Raw genomic sequence first — 23,681 nt, 5'->3', positions numbered from 1 at the left:
AAATTTACCCAAAAAAAATCCAAAAAAATCGTGTGGCTTACAAAATAATATAAATTACCATATATTCAACGACGTTACATAAACTTTTTGCAGGGACTGTCACCCAACACAACCTTAATCCAAAAACTTCCCAAAAAAAAATTCAAAAAAATCGTCCGGATCACAAAATAATACAAATTACGATATATCCACCGCCAATGCAATAATTTTCCCCCAAAAACCGTCAACCCCATCAATTAAAATAACCATTTCTATTATTAAATAAACAATTCCTCCTTCTCCACGACCCTCCCCCCCTCCCCCTTCCCAAAAAAATATCCATCACTCCCCGATAATTCAACAAAAGTGAATGCATCTGCATTGTCCCTCACGCGACAGCCGTCAACGAAGCAATGAAAATGCTCATCCACGATTTTCCGGAAATGCGTCTATAATTCAGGGTCACCAAAGCCTTGGGACCCCTTTCCTCCCCCCGCCCCCCTCCTCCACCAAGGACCCAATCGCCACACAATACAATTAAGGCCCAACTAATCATCACCTCCAGGTAATTGACCCCCATCACAATAACTTGTGGTTTTAACACGAAGTGATATAAAATATCCTGATCAGACAATTTCACAGTCATCGAAACGTAGGAAGTGGAGAACGCGGGATTAACGCGAATGGCTGGTGGAAGGGGTCAATAAAAGACTCGTTCTCGTACCGATAGTGAATCAGAGTGGCGGTTGACTCCGGTCTCAGCACGCGGAGGACCGAGCGCACCTCCCCACCTCGCGTCATTCTAAAATAAAATAAGTGAAGAGAAAAAAAAAAATTTTTTTTTAAATAATATTAATTTTTTAGTTAATTAATATTAATTTTTCAAATGTCAATCGATTGATTGTAACCCCTGTTCGCGTCCTGTCGTCCACTTGTCATTGATTATTTAATCGTTGGGGGTAGGGGAGGATTTTTTTTCCGAAAAGTTCCGAGAAAAATTGATTCAACGACGAGATTAGCGAAAGAGTGATCCAAGTCAGACGATAACGCGCCCGTGGAAATTTTCAAATCGATAGTGTCGTGGCAACGATGTTGTCCTGACCCGCTAGAGGCCAGGAAGAGTTGAACTTGCGGCCGAGGAAGTCCCGATTTTCCCGTCAGCACTGGTGACTGAAATTTAGCCGGTGGGGGGGGGCAACGAAGGGGGCGACGAGGGCTCCAAGTTGGTTCTGGATTTGAAAAAATTGTGATTCAGTGATTTATCAGTTTTTATTATGGGATTTGCGGGGATCAGGGGTGCGGGGGCTGGGGGATGGAGTTTTGTGATTCAGGTTGCGTTTGTCGTTGTTGTGATATGCGTGGAGACGCGAAATGCTGTACCAGTGATGTCGGAGAACGGAGTGATGGTGAGATATTTGATTTTTGAATATTTTTTTGGGAATTTTTAGGCACCAAAATATTTTTTGAGATTTTTTTCATTATTTTTAATGAATTTGTTGGCTTATTTAGTGGTTTATTTATTGGTTCGTTGGACCAATATGAATTTATTGGTTTATTTATTGATTTTTTGAAGCAATATGAATTTATTTGTTTATTTATTGGGTTATTTATTGATTTTTTGATGAAATATGAATTTATTGGTTTTTTATTGGTTTTTTGAAGCTGGAATTTCATTGATTTGAAATGCAGCTCATGGACTCGTAGATTTGATGGGGAAAAATCCCATTTAAGGAATTGATTGAAGTCAATTAATATTTTCGATTTAAAATATATTGATTTCAATTCGTTTCTGATTCATTTTCAATGATCGAATTGGAATTCGATATTTAGTTTTAACTTGAGCGAAATTTTTTTCGATATTCCATCAAAATTCAGCCCTGAAAATTCAATTAATTCTGATTTAATTAAATTTAGTTAATTTTATTGACTCATTATCTTCTAATTAATTTTTATAATTAATGATTCTAATTACTTTTTAAGTTATTTTCGATGATCGGGTCTGATGTTAATCGAATCAAACATTTCTTTCTGGTACCTTCACATTTACTTTAATGAATATGAGATGCGAAAAAATCGATTTTGATTTCTATTGAATTGAAAAAATATTCAAAAACACGAATTTGGGAAAATTTGAAAAATTTCTAGCGGTTCACGTGTGACTATTCATTCGTTTTAGATCGTCACAGGTGAATTCGAACGAATTTCAAATCGATTTCGAATTTATTTTCTTTCAAATTTAATTCTTTTTCGTGTAAAATATTTACTCGAGAGTTTTATTTTTAATTTTTACAGTGAATAGTTTAAAAAAGTAGCTGCAAAATTATGACTTTCTCCATGAGCTTGAAATAGAAATTTTGAAAGTGTTCAATTTAAAATAAAATAAAAAATTAATAAACTGCGAGTCAAAAATATAAAAAATTTCGTGAATTTCTCTATTTTGTTGAATTGAAGTAATGAGTTCATAAAATTTTTATTTAATGAAATCCCTGACTTTGTATCGCTGAGATTCTCAGATTTAATTTACAACTCAGAGATACTCAGTACGAAAAAATGTCTATCGCGCAGATAATAAATCATGAATCAAGATCAAATGGATTCTTGAATATCTTGAATGTCTTTACATACGTGATTGACTTTTTACATTATGACTGGATATTTTCAACGTCCCAGGAAAGCTTACCAGCTTCTCATCGATAATTACCCTGAAACTACTAATGACTCACGCGAGTGTGCAACTGTATATGTCATATTATTGATGTAATTTTTTATTAAAGCGGAAGTCACTGGAATAAATTCAGTAAATAGATGAATCATCAGACTAATTGCGTTGATATCAATAAAATTAAATAAATTAATTACCACACGAGAGGAGGACTTTGTCTCACAGAGACAAAATTGAGTAAATTGATTAGATAAAGCAAATGAGTACAGGATTCAGTTGCGTGATTTTTTATTTTTTATTCAGATGATGATGATGTGATTTTAGGAATTTTTTCATTGATGAGTCAGTTGAAAGCAGAATTTATTTGTTTATTTATAGAAATTTGTTCTCGGAAAATCGTCAAATCTTCATTTTTATAGACAATTTTTTGCATTTCTTCGTCACTGGAGGAATTCCTCAGCATGAATTTCCTGAAACTCACAATGAAATCATTTAAAAAATGCAATAATTCGAAGAAATAAATAAAATAAATCCAATTAATAAAACAATTAGATAAATTAATGTTCGTTATTTATAAAATTGATTTTCTTATCAATTATTACTATGGCCCCAACATTGGAGGAATTCCTCAGCATGAATTTCCTCAAACTCACAAGGAAATCCTTAAAAAAATGCAATAATTCAAAGAAATCAATCAAACAAATCCGATAAATAAAATAATTAAATAAATTAATATTCGTTATTTAAAAAATCATTTTTTTCGACAATTTTTACTATGGGCCCATCATTGGAGAATTTCCTCAGCATGAATTTCCTCAAACTCACAATGAAATCATTTTAAAAAATGCAATAATTCGAAAAAATAAATAAAATAAATCCAATTAATAAAACAATTAGATAAATTAATGTTCGTTATTTATAAAATTGATTTTCTCATCAAATATTACTATGGGCCCAACATTGGAGGAATTCCTCAGCATGAATTTCCTCCAACTAACAATGAATTCCTCCCCCGATGTCCACCAATTCTCACCACCAATCAATCGCCCCCCAAGTTGACGATCAGAATGAATTCTCATTAAAAATCTAACACAGTCTCAAGCTATAACGTCACACATACAGATGATCTCAATAGATAACCGGTTGAAAGTGAAATTACAAGATAAAAGTGACTCTTGGCGACGGGAAGGAGCTTCTGAAAGACAACAGTCGAGCTACAAAAAAAAACTAACTAATTTATGACGGAAAAAACATAATGACTGTTCAGGCGAGACAAAGAGCAATTTTCTAATTGCGTGACCTTCGCTGCTTGTCTTTGTCAAGCGCGTTGAGCATTTCTACGTTAATTCACGTGAGATGAAAGAGATATTGAAGACAACGGCTCTCATACCCCCCGATAAGCTATAGAAAATCGCATTGAACGACTGATCTTCTCACAAAATGTCTCACAAAAATAATTCTATAGAACTAATGAACAATTTTATTTCTCTCAACAAATATTGTTACATTTCTACAGGAATTCCTTAAAAGAAATTCCCCGAACTTCTCGATTCTATAGAAAAATCCAAAGATTTTTATTCTATTAAAAATATCTAATAGAAATTATTCTATAAAAATATTCTCATAATTCTATAACAATGAATTAAAGAAAATTTTTAGTTTCCCAATTCTATTAAAGAATTCTACTCCCACATATTCCACAAATCAGCTATAGAATATATTTCAATAGCTCATAGAATTCCAATACAATTTAATTTTTAATTTTTTCTTTAGAAAAAAAATATTTTTTTTCAAAGAAAAAATATTATAAAATAAAGAAAAATATATTTAAAAAAATATATAAATAAAAAAAAAAACTGGGAAACTCACACTAGTTTTACGTTAACTCCCCCCCCCCCCCCTCCCCACCCCCCAGTCATTAAAAACCGGATCCCACTGGTCATTCTGACGTGAATTCATTGAATCTCAAATCATGTAACAACGTCACGAATCGAGAAAAAGATGTATCTGCATTGATGCCATTATCATCTGCGTCTGATTAATTTCACTATTTCAATGCCAATGAATTCGTGTACAGACTGGGGATCCGCAATAACCAAGGTCATCCTCTCTCGTCGATGATTTTATTTCACTATTTCCGCATTCAGCCCATACATTATTAACCATTTCCTAGGATACAATGAGGATTCATAATGGGTGGGAGAAGTATTACCATAAATCTTTATTAAGTTGGTACAAGCAGTTGCAAAATTAAATTTAAAACAGTCTATAGAATTATTTTGTTGAAGTTTTCGCTAGATGAATTGGGTACAAAATTTTTTTTTAGGTTTTTTTGTGATTTTTCGCGGAGGAAAAAAAGTGGGGAAATAGATGCGTTGGAGTTTCTATAGAGAATGAGTCTATAGACAGAGTTGGATAGAGGGACGGTGGTCTGAGGTTTTTTGGTGGGGAAGGGCGAGAGGAATGCTGAGGAATTCTGGCGGGAAATGTGTCGATAGAAAAGACGGAATTATTTTTTTTTTCTATAGAATTTTAATGCAATGGGTGATGAGCAGACGAGCGGTGGAAAACTTGAGAATTCGGTGAGGGAATGAGGGGGTCTGCTATAGAGTTTGTAATTCTTCGATTGAATTCGGAGTTCTTCACTCAAATTAATCAATAGAATTTGAAATTCTTCTATAGAATTCAGAATTTTTCAGAAAAATGTAAAATTCTTTCGTATAATTCAGATGTTTTCACGGGAATCACTCAATAGAATTTCAAACTCGTCTATAGAATTTGGAATTCGTCTATAGAATTTGGAATTCCTCTACAGAATTTGAAATTCTTCCATATGACTCAGAATTTTTCACTAAAATCTCTCAGTAGAATTTCAAATTCGTCTATAGAATATGGAATTCGTCTATAGAATTTGGAATTCGTCTATAGAATATGGAATTCGTCTATAGAATTGGGAATTCTTTTATATAATTCGAAATTCTTCCATATGACTCAGAATTTTTCACTAAAATCTCTCAATAGAATTTCAAATTCGTCTATAGAATTTCGATTTCTCCTATAGACTCCGGAACTTTTCAACGGAATCCGGAATTCCCCATTGAAATAATCCCCCAAATCCTGCCGATTCCCCCCATTCGTTCCGATCTCGCCCGATTTATCACCAAAAAAAAATTTTTTGTCCACCACTAATGTGATTGACCGATGAAATGGAGAAAAGTCTAGTCTAGGAATAATAAACGTGTGAACTGGAATCGATGATTCAGTCAGTAGAGCCGAGGTATACGCACTGGATTTATGTACACATGCTCCACTACTTCCGGCCGTAGTTGAATCAGCATTTTTCGCACCAATGAGTGACTCACATCTCGTCGGCTCGACCTTTCCTCATGTCTTTACAACATTTTTCATCCCGCCGACGAATTCCCCCTCATTTCCCCTGCTCCCTATTTTATCCCAGAAGATGTCGTTCCCAGAAAGCAAAATTTTTATTCCACGTTCGTCGTAGCCGTCGGGGGCTGATGGAAATAACGCAACGATTTTTATACTTTTCACTAATATTTTGGAGCACATGAGAATAAACAATAAAGATATGTTGACGACCGGTGCAGTGAACAAGTCTTGACCTTGTCCTTGGAGAGGTCTTTGTCGATTCCAAGCCATCGGTATTCCACACCCTCACACACACCTCTCGCCGCGACATGAATACAAAGGGTAATGTGGCTTTGTGTTCACCACACGCATCACAGTAAACCATGTGCCATCACGAAGATATCGTCTTCGTTAGACGAGGTCTAAATCCTTATTGTCATTGACAATTTACAAGTTCTCTTGATGGCTGGGGGATGAGTTCATTATCCGCAAATATTTTATTTTATTTTATTTTTTTATGTATTTTATTATTGTATTTTTCAGATTTTATTTCTCGGAGAGAAAACATTTTTCATTTTTAAAATTTCTATCAATTTTTTATTTTACATTCAATAAAGAATGATAGATCTTGAAATTTTCTAGGGTTGTTTAATGAATTTTTTGCGAAACGACATATTATTAATTACTAAATTTATTACAACAATTATATTGATAGGAATTTTTAATAGATTTCTATCAATTTTTTATTTAATATTAAATTAGAAATGATAAACCTTGAAATTTTTTAGAGCTGTTTAGTAAATTTTACGAAGCGACATATCATTAATTACTAAGTTTATTACAACAATTAGGCTATTGATAGGAATTTTTAATAGATTTTTATCAATTTTTTATTTAATATTAAATTAAAAATGATAGATCTTGAAATTATCTAGGACTGTTTAGTCAATTTTACGAAGCGATAAATTATTAATTACTAAATTTACAATATTGATAGAAATTGTTATGTGTGAGTAAAAGACATTGAGTCATAATGTACCCGGCCCAATAATTTTTCAGACTTTTCTCTTCGCGTAGAATTTTTCTCGATGTTCTTCGTCAATTCAACAAAATTTTTCCCTCAGCGTCGCTTCAACGTGTCTTACAACATTAGCATGATTATCAAACGTGACACGTACTATCCATAATTAGGTGACAATACTACGACTCGCTGCACTGCTTTCCGGAAAGCTCTTATCTCCGACATTCACAATGCGTTATCAGGATATCTAATCAGGAATATTCGTGTATCAGTTGATATAATCTACGACGACGTATGTAACAGAGTTCATCATATAAGAGAGAATTGATTTCGCAACGGAAAAAAAAAAAATTGATTCTCATTGAATATTGGTTATTTCAAATTATCAACTCCCCATAGAAATTATTTTGACTCAACTGCGTCATTCGATTTTTAAATATTTCGAGGTTTAAGATAGTTAAATAAACAATCGAAGAGCTACATCTGAGAGATTACGAAGATTCTAGAGGATAAAAAATCTAGTATTACAACAACTAAAAAAAACTCAATTCATCGATTATGGAAATCGTGTCTAGTGTTTTTAATATAAAACTCATCGGTATTTTTACTAAAATTTCTGGGGATTTTTGAAAATTTTTCACATAAATTTTCAGAAAAAAGTCAGTTGTGATCCAATAAAATTTTAAAATTTTCCTTGACCTTCAGTATAAATTATCCTCCCGTTTAAATAAATTTTCGATCCTAACAGAGGAGGGGCTTCGCCCCCTCCCGCCTGGCAGACCACGTGAAGAGGGGGTTTGGGCCCCGCTTCTCAGCCCACCCGGGGGGGGCTTCGCCCCCTGTTCGTTCTGCTTTTCGCCCCTCCCGATGCGCCGAGGGGGGGGGCAGACCCCTCCGGATGCGCCGAGGGGGGGGCAGACCCCTTCAGATGAGCGGAGGGGGGGCCTGGCCCCTTCAGGTGAGCGGAGGGGGGGCCTGGCCCCTTCAGGTGAGCGGAGGGGGGCCAGGCCCCTTCAGATAAGCGGAGGCGCTGGCGACTTCGCCCCCTCGCTGGACCCCCTCCCCCACCGCCTGAAAATTCTCTGTCAATTATTCTTAAACACAAAATTAATCTGGCGTTAATTGAGATGATGCCTCCACCCGCATATCGAATGCACCCCCAGGACCTCAACCCTTTGGGTAAGGACACTTTCAGAAGGAAAATTTCACATTTTTCCACGTTTTTTCCTCTGAATTTTAGTGGATTTATCGATAGCACAATCGCTTGTCCGATGACTGACGTAATTAGCGCTGTGTTAGCATACGATTGAGGTCAAGGAAGGGACTGGGGATACCTTCGGCCCTATCGATCATCTGAATTTCGGTTGTGACCCACTAGGAGTCCAACGCTTCCCGATGTTCCATTCAACTTTCAACCCAATTATTAGATATAACTTAACTATTTTTTTTTACAAAAATATTTGTTGTTACAGTTCAATATTATCACTGTAGGTGATAACTAACTTTCACTATTTAATCAAATGTCACAATCTTTATTCCGAAAAAAAAATGAAAAATAAATAAAAATAAATTAAAAAATAAGTTAAAATATATAAATATTCTTATTTATTATTTATTTATTTTTATTTATTTTCTATTTTTTTTTTTTTCGTTACGTTTTTCATCGAGAGAATGAACTGGAAAAAAAATAAACTTTGACTATCGATTACGCAAGTGATTGATTATTTATCGAGACCGGACCATTCGGTAAATCGTGGAAATCGGAGCTGATTGTTGAAATAGTCGTAACGGCTCTTCAATAATTCAAAATAGATCACATTCAGTGAGTGATGGTATCGACACCTGTTGGATATCTGTGGGTGTTTCATTCATGATGATGATTACGCTGACCTACGACGACTGACGGTCGAATGATTCACTTTTACACGGGAGTAGTTCTGAGAATTAATTTTTTTCTGGCTTTTTATGACATCGAAGGGAAACACCCGAACAGCGAATGCTTTTTTTGTTATTTTTTGCTCGTCAATGGCGCCATTCTGTCAAGTTAAATTAAGACTTATTGAGAGTGCATGGTATGTGTCGACAAAAATTAACTGTCAGTCCATAGTTGTGTTTAGTCCGTGTGAATATGTTAGAGTTTTTCTCAGAACAATGTCGGAATTTTTAGAATAATTTTAATAAACAAAAACAGAAGGAAAAAAAAGAAATGAGAGAACAAGGGACTTTTGTTGATTGGGCCCAGGGTGTGAAAATTTTGGTAATTAAGGGCTAGTTACTTTTACTTATTTGTTACTTTAATATTTGTTACTTTTTTTTAATTAAAAAATTATATAAATTCACGGAAAATTATTACGTGACAACATTTGAAGCGGCGAATTTATCTTTTCGAGTGGATTGAGATTTATCGATTGGTATAATCGGTAATTTTTATGTTTACGTTTAATAAGAGAGTAAAATGTTCATTCAACATTCGCGGATGACTCATCGAATTAAAGTCATTCATTTATTAATGCACATGATGAATAATTTATTGAAACCGGATGATCCGTTAAATCGTGGGAATTCGAATTGATTATTAAAGCAGTTCTGTCAGTTTCCCAATCACTAGAAATAATTCCGAATTCACAACTCGATGATGTCGATACCGTTTGGACATTCGTGGGTGTTTCATTCATGATGAGGATTACGTTAAGCTCTAATGATTGGCCGTTAAATGATTCACTCGTGAGTAGTTCCGAGAACACAATTTTTTTTCAGTACTAAAGGCAAGATCGGTAGGGATTTCCGATGAATTACATGGAGGAAAAAAAACGACGAAAATCGGGATAAAACGGGGGAACATCGGCCGACTGTCGGCCGATCGTTGGCTGGTCACTGAATCGATAATTACTCGATTGACGGTCGATCGTTATTTCGTCGATAATGAACCGACGATTACGGTATCGGGGGTCTAAAGCACCACTGCGGGGTCGATGTCGGCCCAATGTTGGCACAATGTCGGCTCGTGAAAAAATGAATCTTAAAATTCCACAGAAGATAAATATTGAGTCTCGATAAAATTGTGGCTCACAACTACGCGAAATCCACTAGAATAGTCTGGGGTATTTCCTGTTTTTTATCAATATTTTTCAAACGCATCAGTGTTTTCGATGATCCGACTGGAATTTCCACACTTTCAAACAATTTCGGTAATACTTTCTGCAGGAAGTCGCCTGTTTTCACTGTTCAAGGGCGACTGATTATTATCAAGTAATGATAACACTGTGTAAATTTATTTTTGGATAACAGAAAATCGTGTCAATTCCTATAACTACACTCAATGTTTCTATTTTTCATGTTTTCAGAGATATTTGTCGCAATTTGGATACCTGCCACCATCGAATCCCACCAGTAGCAACATCATAACCAAGGATACGATGTCCAAAGCAATTACCGAGTTTCAGTCGTTCGCAGGATTGAACATCACAGGTAACGACAATCCCACAAAAGTAATGTTCACATTTCCAAAAAAAATAGAATGAAAAATCAATTAACAAAAAGAAAAATACAACTGAAAAGACACAACATATCGAATATTCATAATCGAATGTTCAAATTAAATTAATTATTTATTAATGGTCTTAAATAAATTTTAACGCAAGAGTACACATTAATAGTAATAACATTAGTTCATTGCTGAGGCTCGTATGAGGTTATGTAAGCTCTGAGGGTCAAGTGACACATCGTAATACTTCTTGTAATTAATAAACCGCCCCAAACATTTACCAACCTGCGTCGTCTTTATTCTTCGCTGGATATAACAGTATTGATATAGACTTCTATAGGTCTCTAATATAATCATATTGTTTTTGCTCTTTTCAATATTGTAGATAGGAGAATTCGGGTTAGGATATTTATTCGGGAAATCATCGAGCACTTGAGTGTTCCCTTTGTGAAAATATATGAGAGCTGAGGTACTTAGGTTGTCAGATAATCAATTTCATTTGCTAAGAATCGGTACGTCTTCATACTTAGTTGCAACAGCGTTGATTACTTGTATAAAATAGTTGAGACGGTATCCAACGAATCCTCAAGTCTGCAAACGACCTGTGCGATAACTTGGTCAAGCTTAGACGAGTGTCCCACTTTGGAATGAATATTCAATGAGTGGATGCATGAACTCGGCCGATGTATCAAGCTTGGCCCATATTTCGCACTAATGCCGCAGTAGTATGAGGTCTTCACGTCAACACAATTCGACTTTACAATCATTATCACGAAGGGACGAAAAAACGAGGTCTAAACTGGAAGTTGTAATCGCTAATTAGGTCTTTGTTAATTATTCGGAAGAATTTATTTTTCATCTGGAAAATATTCAAATGATTGTCTTCCAGTCATCAGTCAAATAATGCAAAGAGTGGCCTCATTAAATATTCAAGAAAGTTGATTAATTTATTAATCGTCAGATTAATGAAAATTCTACGTAAATTATTGAAAATTTTTTAGACAGTTAAAAAATTTGGAAATAAATGAATGAATGGATGGATAAATGAATGAATAAATGAATAAGTCAATGGACAAACAATTTAACTTGGAATTACAATGAAAATTCCGATTTTCAGGGAAAGAAATTATTTGTTTTTAGTAGAAATTAAATTATTAATTAAATGTATTGGAAATGGCTCGAAAGGCACAGACCCTCTGGTTCGTTCCTCTGGAGGAACTAAATAGAAATACTAAAAAAGGGCTACAACACCCTGGACCTGATGACTCACATCAACAACAGAGCGTACACCTCATACCCTAAACTTCTCAGAATTTTCACCCCCAAAAATGTTTTCCAATCTCAAGTGGAAACACGAGAATAAAAGAAATACAAATCGTACGAAGACATATTCAATCCAACTGTAAATTAATTTTCGATAAACAGTTTGAAATGTAAACTCCAATAACATGAGTCATGGAATGTTTAGAATTTCGTCGTAAAATTACTTCGATAACGAAAAATAAAAATGTACATGAAGAATGTGACAACGAAAAGAAAATCATCCGCTGTTTGATTCTGGACGGGTAAATTTAGTTTCCCCCTGGGGAGAATCAGTGGTGATTCAGCCTTCAATGAAGTACACCATTCACTTAAAAGTGATTCACCAGCTGCTGTTAGGTATCCCACAAAGAGCGTTCAACTAAAACCGAAAATATATTCATTATCACGGCAATTATCAGCACAGAGTGGAAATTGTGGGGGAGGATATGACAATGAGGAAGAAGTGGTGGTGATCATAAACAGTTTACCGATGTAGTCAATAAAAACCGCAGGATGAAATGGTACTGATGGAAAAAAAAAAACAATAGCACGACTGGCGAAGGCCAGAGAAGATGATTTCCGCGTGGAATTGTTAGTTATCATCATTTCAACAGATATAATTATGCAATGATTAGTGGATATCTCAATAAATCCACGGACATTCAGATATACTCATCCGTTATCATTTGCACGCGAAGAGGACAATTTATTGATAAGTGAAAAATTAATTTTGTCGTCAGTACAAATATATTTTTAATGATAAGGGTATATTGAGGGGAACTTTGTAGGAGAAGGTGAGAGGAAATTGAACCGCGGGGCAAAACAGAATAATCGATTTTTTTTCTGTTTAAAAAAGAAAAACAATCAACCCAAACAATACTCAAAAATTAATAAATAATTTTCAATCCCTCGAAAATATGTTCTCGGAAGAGTTTGAGCTTTTCACAGAATAAAAATCGAATCAAGTGAAAAATTACAAACCACATGATCAATACTACTTTAAACTATTGCGTGACCCACGTGAAAGTCGAATATGCTTCACCCCGTAAATCCCTCATGTAGTGGTCAGCGGTTGGGTGAGCGGTATACGAAAATCGTCGAATGTTTATTATGTCTGGTACACGCGAGCAACACACCCCAGCGCTTATTTCACGTGCACGTGGATACTTACCTACATGATACTCCTAACTGACAGAAGTCAGACGGGAATAAGTTCAAGGATCAATAGCAACATTTTCAAATCCCAAGAGCTTGTTTATTGATTGACATTCACCGGCTTTTCGTTAATTTATTTTCTGTTTATTTCAGGTGTCTTGGATAACGAGACCATTGTCCTCATGTCCACTCCCCGATGTGGAGTGAAGGATAAAGTTGGCCCGAGCTCCGATGGAAGATCGAAACGTTATGCTCTTCAAGGTTTGTATTCTAGGGAGTTCTCTCCCAGTCTCACACTGACGCCAACGGGAAATCCATCTGATATTGTAAATACTACTACTGTACTACCGAAGATACCTTGCAAATAGCAAACTGTACACGAAATTTAATGCACGTCAGATAAGTTGTGGTCGCCGTCACATCCCATCTCGCGTTTAAAAATATTTTTAAAAATTCTTCAGCCACTTCAAATCACCCTTAACCTCATTTATCCTCTAATTTTTATGACGTGAACAATTCTGTTGCGCCATTTTTCGTTTACCCACTCCCATTCAAAATAACGACTCAGAAAACAATTTCCTTATAAAATCCTGAGGACTCAACATCTGACGAAACTGAAATGTACTTCAAAGAGGATAATCTAATTTTTTTGTCATTCACCTGATTTTGTCATTGAACGCGATAGCCACGTAACTCTTCATCAAGTTTATTCAAGCGTATCTCGAACTATTTCGTCGTGCTAACGCGAGCAAAATCATTCAAACTCGGTTTTTAAGTCCATGGCTTCTGTCCTGTGAATAACATTTCCGATATGTCTCATGCATTTTTTTTCTCGTGCAACCTAATGTCTCTGCTGTTCGCACTTGTCAATCAAGTGTGTCCAACGAAATTTCGAAAAGTATACGGTACAATGGCCAGTGCTTCTCACGATTTTACACTGGCTAACGCAGACCGCGGAGTTTTATGTAACTCGAACGGGTGTGTTATGAACATGCACCTCGATAATTACTGATGATCGGTAGTCAGTGGGTAAGCCGTAGGTGGCATGGAGTTGCATAAATGGTGAATCGTGGCACGCAAGCTAATGGCTGTCCTATCCGAGCCAGAGCACAGCGGGGAGATAATAGCCGAGGATGAAATATATTTTTAGGCAAATTGTGCAGAAATGAAAACATCCTCTCCGTTGAAAATACAGGGTTACATACATCGATACAAAATGGCCACGACTTGTTAGATCGTCTTAAAAAAATAATTCCGCGATGCGAAGGTTTTTTTGTTACAGACGAGTGTCGCAATTTTTCCAATTAATGACATTGCATTTTATACTAGGGTATAATGTCTTAGTCGATAAGATCAAGTCGATTGACAATCGAGAATTGGTTCGCATTCCTATTGGTCACTCGCTTAGATCGATTTCGGTTCGGGATTAGGGCACCAGTCGACACGCGCCTGGTGCCCTAAAGATTTTGAATTCAAATAAAAAATTGGTTTAAGGTTTATCAGGCTGAAATATCAATAAACTCTAGGATGTTGGTAGCGTTCTAAAATCATCATCGACCAATAGGAAGACGAAAAAAATTTAATTCCCCAAACAATCGTTAATTAACGATCAACTTTACGAGAAAAGATTTTCAAGAAGATTGGAGAGGCTTTTCCCTGGAATTTAAATAAATAAATAAATAAGATATCCACATTCCTTCCTCCATTTTCAGGCTCCAGATGGCGTGTGAAAAAGCTCACCTACAAAATAACAAAATATCCGAGATTACTCGAGAAGACCGCAGTCGATAAAGACATCGGTCGGGCGTTTGCCGTCTGGTCGGAATACACCGACTTGACATTCACTCAGAAGAGATCAGGACAAGTGCACATCGAGATTAGATTCGAGAGAGGAGAGCACGGCGATGGTGATCCTTTTGATGGACCTGGTGGTACCCTCGCCCACGCATATTTCCCAGTGTACGGGGGTGATGCTCACTTCGATGACTCCGAGCACTGGACAGTCAATAGTTATCGCGGAACTAATCTATTCCAAGTTGCTGCACATGAATTCGGACATTCGCTAGGATTGAGCCACAGTGACATCAAATCCGCGTTGATGGCCCCATTCTATAGAGGATATGATCCGAATTTCATTCTTGACAGCGATGACATTCAGGGAATTCAGGTATATGAACGAAAAATTATGTGATTTTTTTTTCTACGTAAATTTTTCGACATGAATTTCAGGTTTTTTTAGCTTTAACATTAAATCCAATGATTAGTGAATGTTTGAAAATTTATTTCTATAGAAATAAATTCTATATACATAAATAAATTTCTATAGAATTTATTTCTATAAATAAAAAAACAAATAAATGAAATAAATAAAACGACGTTATGAATGAAATAAATTTCGATAGAATTTCTATAGAAATAAATTCTATCGAAATAAATTCTCAAAAATTTACTAATCATGTATTAACTATGTATAAACTATTTCTGCAAATTGATTCCTACAGGCGTTGTATGGAACTCGAACAATAGAAGCCGACGATAAAGATACAAATGTTCACCAGAAGACCACATCATCACCAACAGGCGAGGAAGATGATGAGCTCTGTACAAATCCTAAAGTTGACACTATGTTCAATTCCGCGGAAGGCAACACATATGTGTTCAAGGGTAAATACATTAATTTAAAGGGGGTAACGGGAATTTTGTGGGTAATTATAACGTGTTAATTCGACTCAGGTGATCATTACTGGAAATTAACAACCAATGGTGTGGCCAGTGGATATCCCAGGCTGATCGCCAACTCCTGGAGGGGACTTCCTGGAGATATCGATGCAGCGTTCACATACAAGAACGGAAAAACTTACTTTTTCAAGGTATTTACAGCAGATTAAATTCTATAGACATTTCATTCATTTAATTAATTTGGTGTTTCATTATGAAAAATTAAATAATTTTTTCGTTCAACTAATTTTGTCAGAATTCAAACTTAATAATTAATCTATCGATAAAATAAATGAATAAAGGGAAAAATTCGGCGGACGCTGACGGACTGCTCGATGTCGGTCATTGATCGGCTGAATGTCGGCCATTGGTCGGCTCAATGTCGGCCATCGGTCGGCTCAATGTCGGCTATCCAATGGTTGCATCCACGCATACCTCCTTGCTAATTAATAACTAATTTCCTTCAGGGCTCCAAATACTGGCGATACGTTGGCAAGAGAATGGACGGTGATTACCCCAAAGACATAAGTGAGGGATTCACGGGAGTTCCCGATAATATCGACGCAGCGACCGTCTGGACCGGAAATGGAAAAATATATTTCTACAAAGGGACCAAATTCTGGAGATTCGATCCCTCCCAGAGGCCACCGGTGAAAAGCACTTATCCAAAACTCATATCCAACTGGGAGGGACTGCCCAACAATCTCGATGCTGCCCTCAACTATCACGGTTTTACGTACTTCTTCAAGGACAATGCGTACTACCGGTTCAATGATCGAACATTTTCGGTAAATTTTCATTATAATTTTGGGATTTTGGGAATTCACGCGCGAAAATAAACACTAAATTCAATTCAATGGAATTCAGTTTAAATATTCCCTATTGGATTATGGGCAAAGATTGTTAAATAATATCAAAACGATTCGACTGCGAACTTTAATTATTTATTTATCGCACGCAGAAGGTATATCTTTCTCTCATGATGTCCCAGACCAACTGGGCCCAATTGACATAAGGCCCTTGTTCCCTCATTCCTTTCTGTTCCTCCTCTGGTTCTGTTTATTAAAACTATTCTAAACATTTCGGTCCTGTTGTGCGAAAAATTATAAAACATTAACATGCACTGAAACCAGACGATTAATTAACGTCCGCACACATCAGGAACTCTCAGTATTCCCCAAAATCGATGGGTTCTTGGATAAAAATTTTTCAGACACGACATTCAGGTATTTTACGATTGGTTCATGGTTTTCAGGTTGATGTTGCTGATCCTGCCTTCCCAAGGACGTCTGCTTACTGGTGGTTCGGATGCAGATCAGCGAATCGTGGCTCCTTAGGTAATATGGAATGGAAAAATAGTTATCCATATTGGTCTGGCAATCTGGAGGAAAAGGGCGACGACCTGAATCACGACGATGTTGACGACATCATTTTAGATGCAGGTACTTGAAGCACAAGTGTATTTACCTCGTGAATTTAAATATTGGGGTATGGGAAAGGTATTACTGGTGAAAAATCCTTTGACGTTTCCATTTTCTTCCATCAAACAAGATATTTTTAATATTTTTTTTGTTTAAAAGAACTACGAAACAAAAAACGCCCTTAAAAAACGTAAACAAATAATATAATTAAGTAATTAACTACTAGTTGTACTTAATTAATTAATTGAGCTATAAATTTTTTATGTTGTTATAAAAACATCACGAGTTTAGTACTTCATTTTTATATTCAGTAATGAAAAAAAATTATAAGAAATGAATAAGAAACGTTTAGACAATTGATTTGTTTATTATTCATTTTTTATTCAATTTTTATATTTTTTTTGTGAAAAAAATCGGGAAAAACTACAGTCGAAGGTCAGGAAGTGGGAGGTTTTGGTAGAACAAAAACTTTAATTTGAAAAAGTATCACTTGAGCCCTTCTTATTTTCCACGAGTCGTGTTTATCGACAAATCAATGAACGAACCATTAAAAATTCCCAGTAATACCTTTCGGAAATTACGTAACGTCCCCCGTGTGACTATTCGATGCACTGTGTAAACATTGAACGAATCGCTCCTAACAACTGCAGATTATTTCCGGTTATACATGAGGAGCGACGTTATTTTGTTGGAAAATTGATATTTTTTCAAAGAGTGATATGAAGAATTATGGAACGTTTGTTTATCGGATTGAAACAGACGAGATTGGAATGTTGTCGGGGAGTAGAAAAATCCAGTTGGTGGCGGACATTATTCGATATACTTGGCTTCTTTCATAACCCAATTATTCAATTAATATGCATGAGATAATTAAACAGAAAAACCTGATGCATTCGTCAAACAATTACAGTAAAATTACATCGAATTCTGTTTGAGTTTTATCGAAAACTTGATTTTTATTTTTCCCTAGAAGTTCTTCGGAAAATTCGGGGTTTTCCGCAGTTTTTTCATTTTCTGGTATCATTAGAATTTGAGAAAATCTCCTTCAAACATTTTTAACGAAAAACAAATGAAATTTGTAATAAAATTTACGCGAAAAATTAGAGTTCCCCATTAGAATTCCGATGGAACTCCAATAGAATTTCTGTAAAATACAATTTTCTAACGGAAGTTATGGATTTCCCGTAAAATTATTTCATGCGAAATTATCTGAAATTCATTGAAATCGTACGGTAAATATTAACCAACAAATTTTTATTTTCTAAATTATATTTATGATTGCAAAGTCGTTTTTGTAAGAAAGGTCGTCGCCATCGAATCCAGAATCAACCAGAGTAACTATAATCCTCAAAATTAATAGTTCTGTTAATTTTCTTTCACACTGGCATTTTTATTTTCCTCAACAACTCGGTTCTGGTTATTTTTTTTATTTCTCGTTTGGTTCATCTAATTCCCTTCTCCAATGAATGTTCACTTCACAATTATCCAATCATGTACGGAAACATTTCGTAAAAATCTGGCGAATGTCCACCGTTGTTTATAAATAATTTCAAAAAACTATTCTATAAAAAAAATTACATAATTCTACTTCTGTAGATTTTTGTCTATTAATATAATTAGTCCCATAGAATTGTTAATGGAAATTTCCGTAGAAAAAATGTATACAGAATTCTCAGAACAGTTTTTATCATAAAATGAAATTATTGTGATTTTTTCTATAGAATATTTTTTGTTGAGACTAAATCGCGTCACGAGCTACGAAAATTTGTCAATAAAATTTTCAAAAATTCATAGAAAATTCAATAAACTCAATAAATTTTCTTTTAACAATTCGCCAGATTTTTTATGAAAATTCTTTCATGCACAATAATTATTCTCGTTTCCGTTGAAACTTGTTAACTTGTATTTCCATTGAATCCCGCATGCCCTACTATTCCCAAATATTTGAATCAACAAGTCATATTTATACGCTAATTATGGTGGAGTATCGCACGATGGAGCCAACGGAGATGATATCAACATGAGGAAGATTTTCACAGAAGAGGTGCATGGTTGAGAAAATACTATAACGATTTTCTTTTGTTTGGAACTTACACCCTTAATCCAATGCCTGTACACTCTTCACTAGCACTGTTATGAATTTATCGAATGTTTGGGATTTTCACCGCTTGGAATTCGCACGTTATCACAATAGCACGGCCTATGATTTTTTTTCTGATTGAAAATCACCTAAAATTGAAATTAGTTAATTAGTATCACTTGTGGATGAAGCACCGGCGTTAATTTTAGATGTCTTGCACGTATGAAATATTTTAGTCGAATTCTATTGATATTTCATTGATTTTTGCTCATTCTATTGACATCAATATATTTTTATAAATTTGTCACGAATAGATCAGACGAAAAATTCAATAGATAATTTTTTATAGAATTTATTCTTCTGTTTTTTATAGAATTTACACTATTGGATTTTTTAGTCAAATTTATTTTATTGTATTTTTTCTAGAGAATTTATTCTTGTTTTTTTTATAAAATTTATTCTATTGAAAAGATGAATTTTTGGAACAAAAAAAATTATAGAAAAGTCTAGTCATACTATTGGATGTCTATAGAATGTCATTAGAAAATTAATTCTCTGTCAATTCTATCGCAGAATTGCAAATTCACTGCGTCTCCTTCAAATAGCAAAAACTCATTGGAATTTATTCTATAGACCAATATTAAAAATTTCACTGTCAATAGATGTTTCTATAGAAATTTCCCAATGAGAATTTTCCAAATTGGCTGGAAATAATTTTTCTTGCCTTTTCATCACAAAAATCAAATGAAATATTGAAAAATTATTCTGTAGAATTTATGGAATTCGATAGAATCTTTCTTCTCTATAGAATTATTTCGTGCAATTATCAGATTCCACATTAACTGCTGTATATGTCGCTCGTGACGTACGTAGAGGCGGTAAAGAGTTCATTGAACCGACTTGGTCACAATGAAACTCTTTAAATTCGCGTCACATATCACAAAAATTCACTTTCTCGGAACGACTGACTATAAAATCCGCCTGTGCTTCCTTGTGCCCTAGGCTGAAACAGTTACTCATCCATCAGAGATGAAATTCCAAGAAGGAATACAACTCTTTGAATCGAAACGTGCGAAAGAATTTTAATATAAAAATCTGACGAATTTACTGAACAATTCTATAGGATTTTCATTAATTTTTCTGTTAGACTTAGACTGATCATACGTACATTATCGATATCAAATATAGAAATATAAGATATAGAAAGATCTACGGAATTCAAATTTTATGTACAAGTTATTTTATTGCCAGATTTTCTGGAGAAAATATTTTTTTAATTTGATAACTGAAATTTTTAATTGAATTCCATCGAAAATTGTCGTGGGAAAAATTCCATAAAAAATGTATTTCTGTGAGGATTTCTCTGTAGAATTCTATAGATTATATTCTATTTATATTCTATAGATAACATGTAATACGCTATAGATTCTATTTTTATAAAAAAATGTTGACAAAACGAAAAAATCAAATTTTCTTATCGAGCAACAATAATATTTCTTCATCTATAGAATTCTATAAATTAAATATTTTAATGAATGAACCAAAGATTGCTCGCCATTTAAATAAAAATCCTAGGAACTAGTTCAGCAAATTAATCAAATTTTTCAATTAAATTCAATCCACAAATAAATTAACGATAGAATAAAAATATAAAATATTTCCAGAAAGCAACTTACGTTCAGCATTAACGAACAGTGGAGTGAGAAAAAAATGAAAGAGGATAATCAAGGCCTGAGCCTGGCCGTTAATAGCGAAGAGGATAATTAAAATTCCAAACAATTCAACCATGCAATGAAAATCAATAATCACAAGACAATAATCGTCGTGCGATACTCCAGATGTCAATGATAGGTTTTTAAAATGTCATGAATGAAATGGAATAATTCCTGCAGGAGGCACTGACGAACAACTTGTCACATCATCAAATCAAGACACTGGAAATTCCGGGGGCCCTTCAATTTTGAGTAATCAATTGTGCCGATTACCTCTCTTCGTTACTGCCCTCATTATTTTACAGAGGTTTACGGTAACATAAGGTGAGACTTAATTGGAGTTTAATCCAATTGGATTTAATCCATAATATTCAGGAGAGGATGAGCCATTGAGAACATTTGAGGGATTATTTTCACTGTCAATCGCACGAGAATAATCGCCAGTGGTAATAATTGCCGGACGGAAATTTTTTCTAATGTCTTATTGATTTTGTAGAGTTACGATCAATCGAATGAAGTCGATAGGGCGAATGATTCGTGTTTTTCAAAAGAACTTTATCGATATCTGACTGAGACATTGCAGTGACGTATTCTATCCTAAAAGAAATCAATAAGAATTTTTGGAAAAAAGCAACTGTCTGGCCCTGTCATTGGTGATTTATCTTTAAGGAGTCGCACGAGACGACATTATTTTATGAGTAATTCGATTGATAACGCGTTATCATTTTTATTAGATTTCTACAGGCAAATAAAACGAGGCGAGTTAACTTACACCGAACTTTCTTTTCGGACGAATATCTGTGAAATTACTGGAAATAGGGGAATTTTCATGAGGACCTTTTTTGAAGAACACAAAAAGTTCTAGAAAAAAGTTTCTATGAAAATTTTTCTACCGCTCCTAGATTCCGAGATATTCATCAAAAATCAAGACTGGATTAGTCAACTCATCTCGTTTTACCACTTCACTGCGGAATTTATTCTGTTGCGATAATTTCCATGAAATTTTCGACTTTCTCTTCTCTGATGGAATAATCTAATAGCCGACCCTGAAGGATCGATCATTGGGGACTCGATAGGAGGCTCGACTAGTGCACTCGATGGATCGTCATGCGTCATCAATTATTGGTCGACGATGTCTAGTCTGTCATCCGTCGAAATACTCGACAATCCTCATCCGAGTGATCCAATACTCGATCCTCCAATCGAGTGATCCAATAGACAAACGAGATCTCGATAAATTTAATCGCACAGAATTATAATTAATAATCGATAATTATTCACTGTTGTATTTTTTAACCTAATTATGTTATAAGCATCGTCATAATGTAAAAATCAAAAGTATCATGCATTTTATTTAATGTGTTGAAACTGTAATTCTGAGTTGACCGTTACACTGCCAAATCATGTGACGTGTAACTTATTTCCATAATCAAATATTATACGAGTGGGTGACGAGTGATCGATGACTGAGTGCCTTCAACTATAGAAAATATTTTTGTTTAGTTATTTTGAAAATAACGCGTAGATGCGCCACTCTACCTCTAGGAATGAATTTTTAGTCATGTTAAAGGGGCAGGGGGAGGGGGGAGTGTCGATGGGATTTTGAAGGGATCGATAGAGAAAAAAGTTGATTAAAAAATCTAATTTGTTAGATAATTCTATTGAATTAGTGTCTTTATATAACTTATTAGCTGCGAATATTTTTTTTAGCGAATTCGTTGGACTTCAATAGATTTCTATGGAGTAGATAAATTTTCTATAGAACAGAATCAAATTTTCTATAGAATTTTAGTGGAATATGTATTTTTGAAGTTTTTAAAATTATGGTTTTTCGATTGATCATAAAAACCAACGATAAAATTATTATAAAAAATTCATCTAGAGAAGATATAAATCTATAGAATATATTAGATCTATAGATTCTATAGATTTCTATAGATTCATTGAATTCTAGTAAATTTTTTCCAGAATATTTGTGGTTTAATTAATATTTCTGTTGAAAACTGGGATTTTGCAACAGAGATGATTGCGAATTAAGAGAATATTCTATAGAAATGCAACGGAAGTGTCCGATGAATTCGTTAGATCTTCCGAGGAATTGTTGTCCTCAAATGAGACGTCTGATCAGTCGATAAAATTCAACCTCATTATTCGAAATCAGGGTAGATCGTTATCCCCCCATTTTGTATTAGTAAAGAACGAAATTAGATTCGATAACAATTTTTGAATCTGTGGATTAATCGTAGCAACATACGTATCAAAATGTTATTTCGATTATGAACGTATAATCATCGCAGTAATTATTTGTTAATTTAATTTTTAGGTATGTGTGAGAGCTAGCAATGTGTTGTAATGAAGCGACCAATATTATGCATATACCAGTGTTTAGAGAATATTTTTGTATAATATGAACTAATGATAATTATAATTATGCTAATAAATTATATGAAAGGCACATTTATTTTGTATTGAACTACATCGATTTTCGCCTATAGAAAATTACTAGAATAATTTGTTTTTCTCTGTAATAAATTGAATTTTATTCTTTATGTTAATCAACGTATGAATAAGTCATCAATAATGTCTATAAAAAATTGAAAATTATCAAAAATTGTTGTAAACTTTCATTCTGCATAAAAAAATAAAAAGAAAAATCTACTGATTTCCAAAATTTCAATTTCAATCGAATACCAATAGATTTTTTTATCGCAATTATTCTGATTCAATTCCCCATGATAATTATCGTATTAATGACGTCTTAAATTGTTCATTAATCCC

At 34.4% G+C, this 23,681-nt stretch overlaps 1 protein-coding gene across 4 annotated transcripts; it reads left to right on the top strand.

Moving 5' to 3' along the window:
- The first annotated feature begins 697 nt into the window (after positions 1-697).
- On the top strand, positions 698-23,358 carry LOC135170892 (matrix metalloproteinase-14). Of its 4 annotated transcripts, none has more exons than XM_064137061.1 (9): positions 698-1,385; positions 10,376-10,499; positions 13,126-13,233; positions 14,685-15,139; positions 15,474-15,636; positions 15,706-15,842; positions 16,158-16,478; positions 16,946-17,027; positions 21,084-23,358. In XM_064137061.1, exons 1-9 carry the CDS (start codon positions 1,254-1,256, stop codon positions 21,224-21,226), a joined length of 1,665 nt encoding a protein of 554 aa, XP_063993131.1. In that variant the 5' UTR covers positions 698-1,253; the 3' UTR covers positions 21,227-23,358. The 4 variants fall into 4 exon arrangements, with proteins under 4 accessions (XP_063993131.1, XP_063993128.1, XP_063993132.1 ...); XM_064137058.1 differs by having other exon boundaries at positions 16,946-17,132; XM_064137062.1 differs by having other exon boundaries at positions 20,856-21,226.
- Positions 23,359-23,681: the final 323 nt, after the last annotated feature.

This window comes from Diachasmimorpha longicaudata, chromosome 18 (genome assembly GCF_034640455.1).
Source record: "Diachasmimorpha longicaudata isolate KC_UGA_2023 chromosome 18, iyDiaLong2, whole genome shotgun sequence".
In the NCBI taxonomy this organism is placed as follows: domain Eukaryota; kingdom Metazoa; phylum Arthropoda; class Insecta; order Hymenoptera; family Braconidae; genus Diachasmimorpha; species Diachasmimorpha longicaudata.
Note: the sequence above shows the minus strand (reverse complement) of the source record. Positions and strands in the feature narration are given on the sequence as shown.

Excerpts from the sequence above, each read along its gene's own strand:
- LOC135170892 (XM_064137058.1), top strand. The coding sequence starts at position 1,254 with ATGGGATTTGCGGGGATCAGGGGTGCGGGGGCTGGGGGATGGAGTTTT. Across the intron at positions 10,500-13,125 it reads CGCAGGATTGAACATCACAG|GTGTCTTGGATAACGAGACC; the intron begins GTAACGACAATC and ends TGTTTATTTCAG. Across the intron at positions 15,140-15,473 it reads ATGACATTCAGGGAATTCAG|GCGTTGTATGGAACTCGAAC; the intron begins GTATATGAACGA and ends TGATTCCTACAG.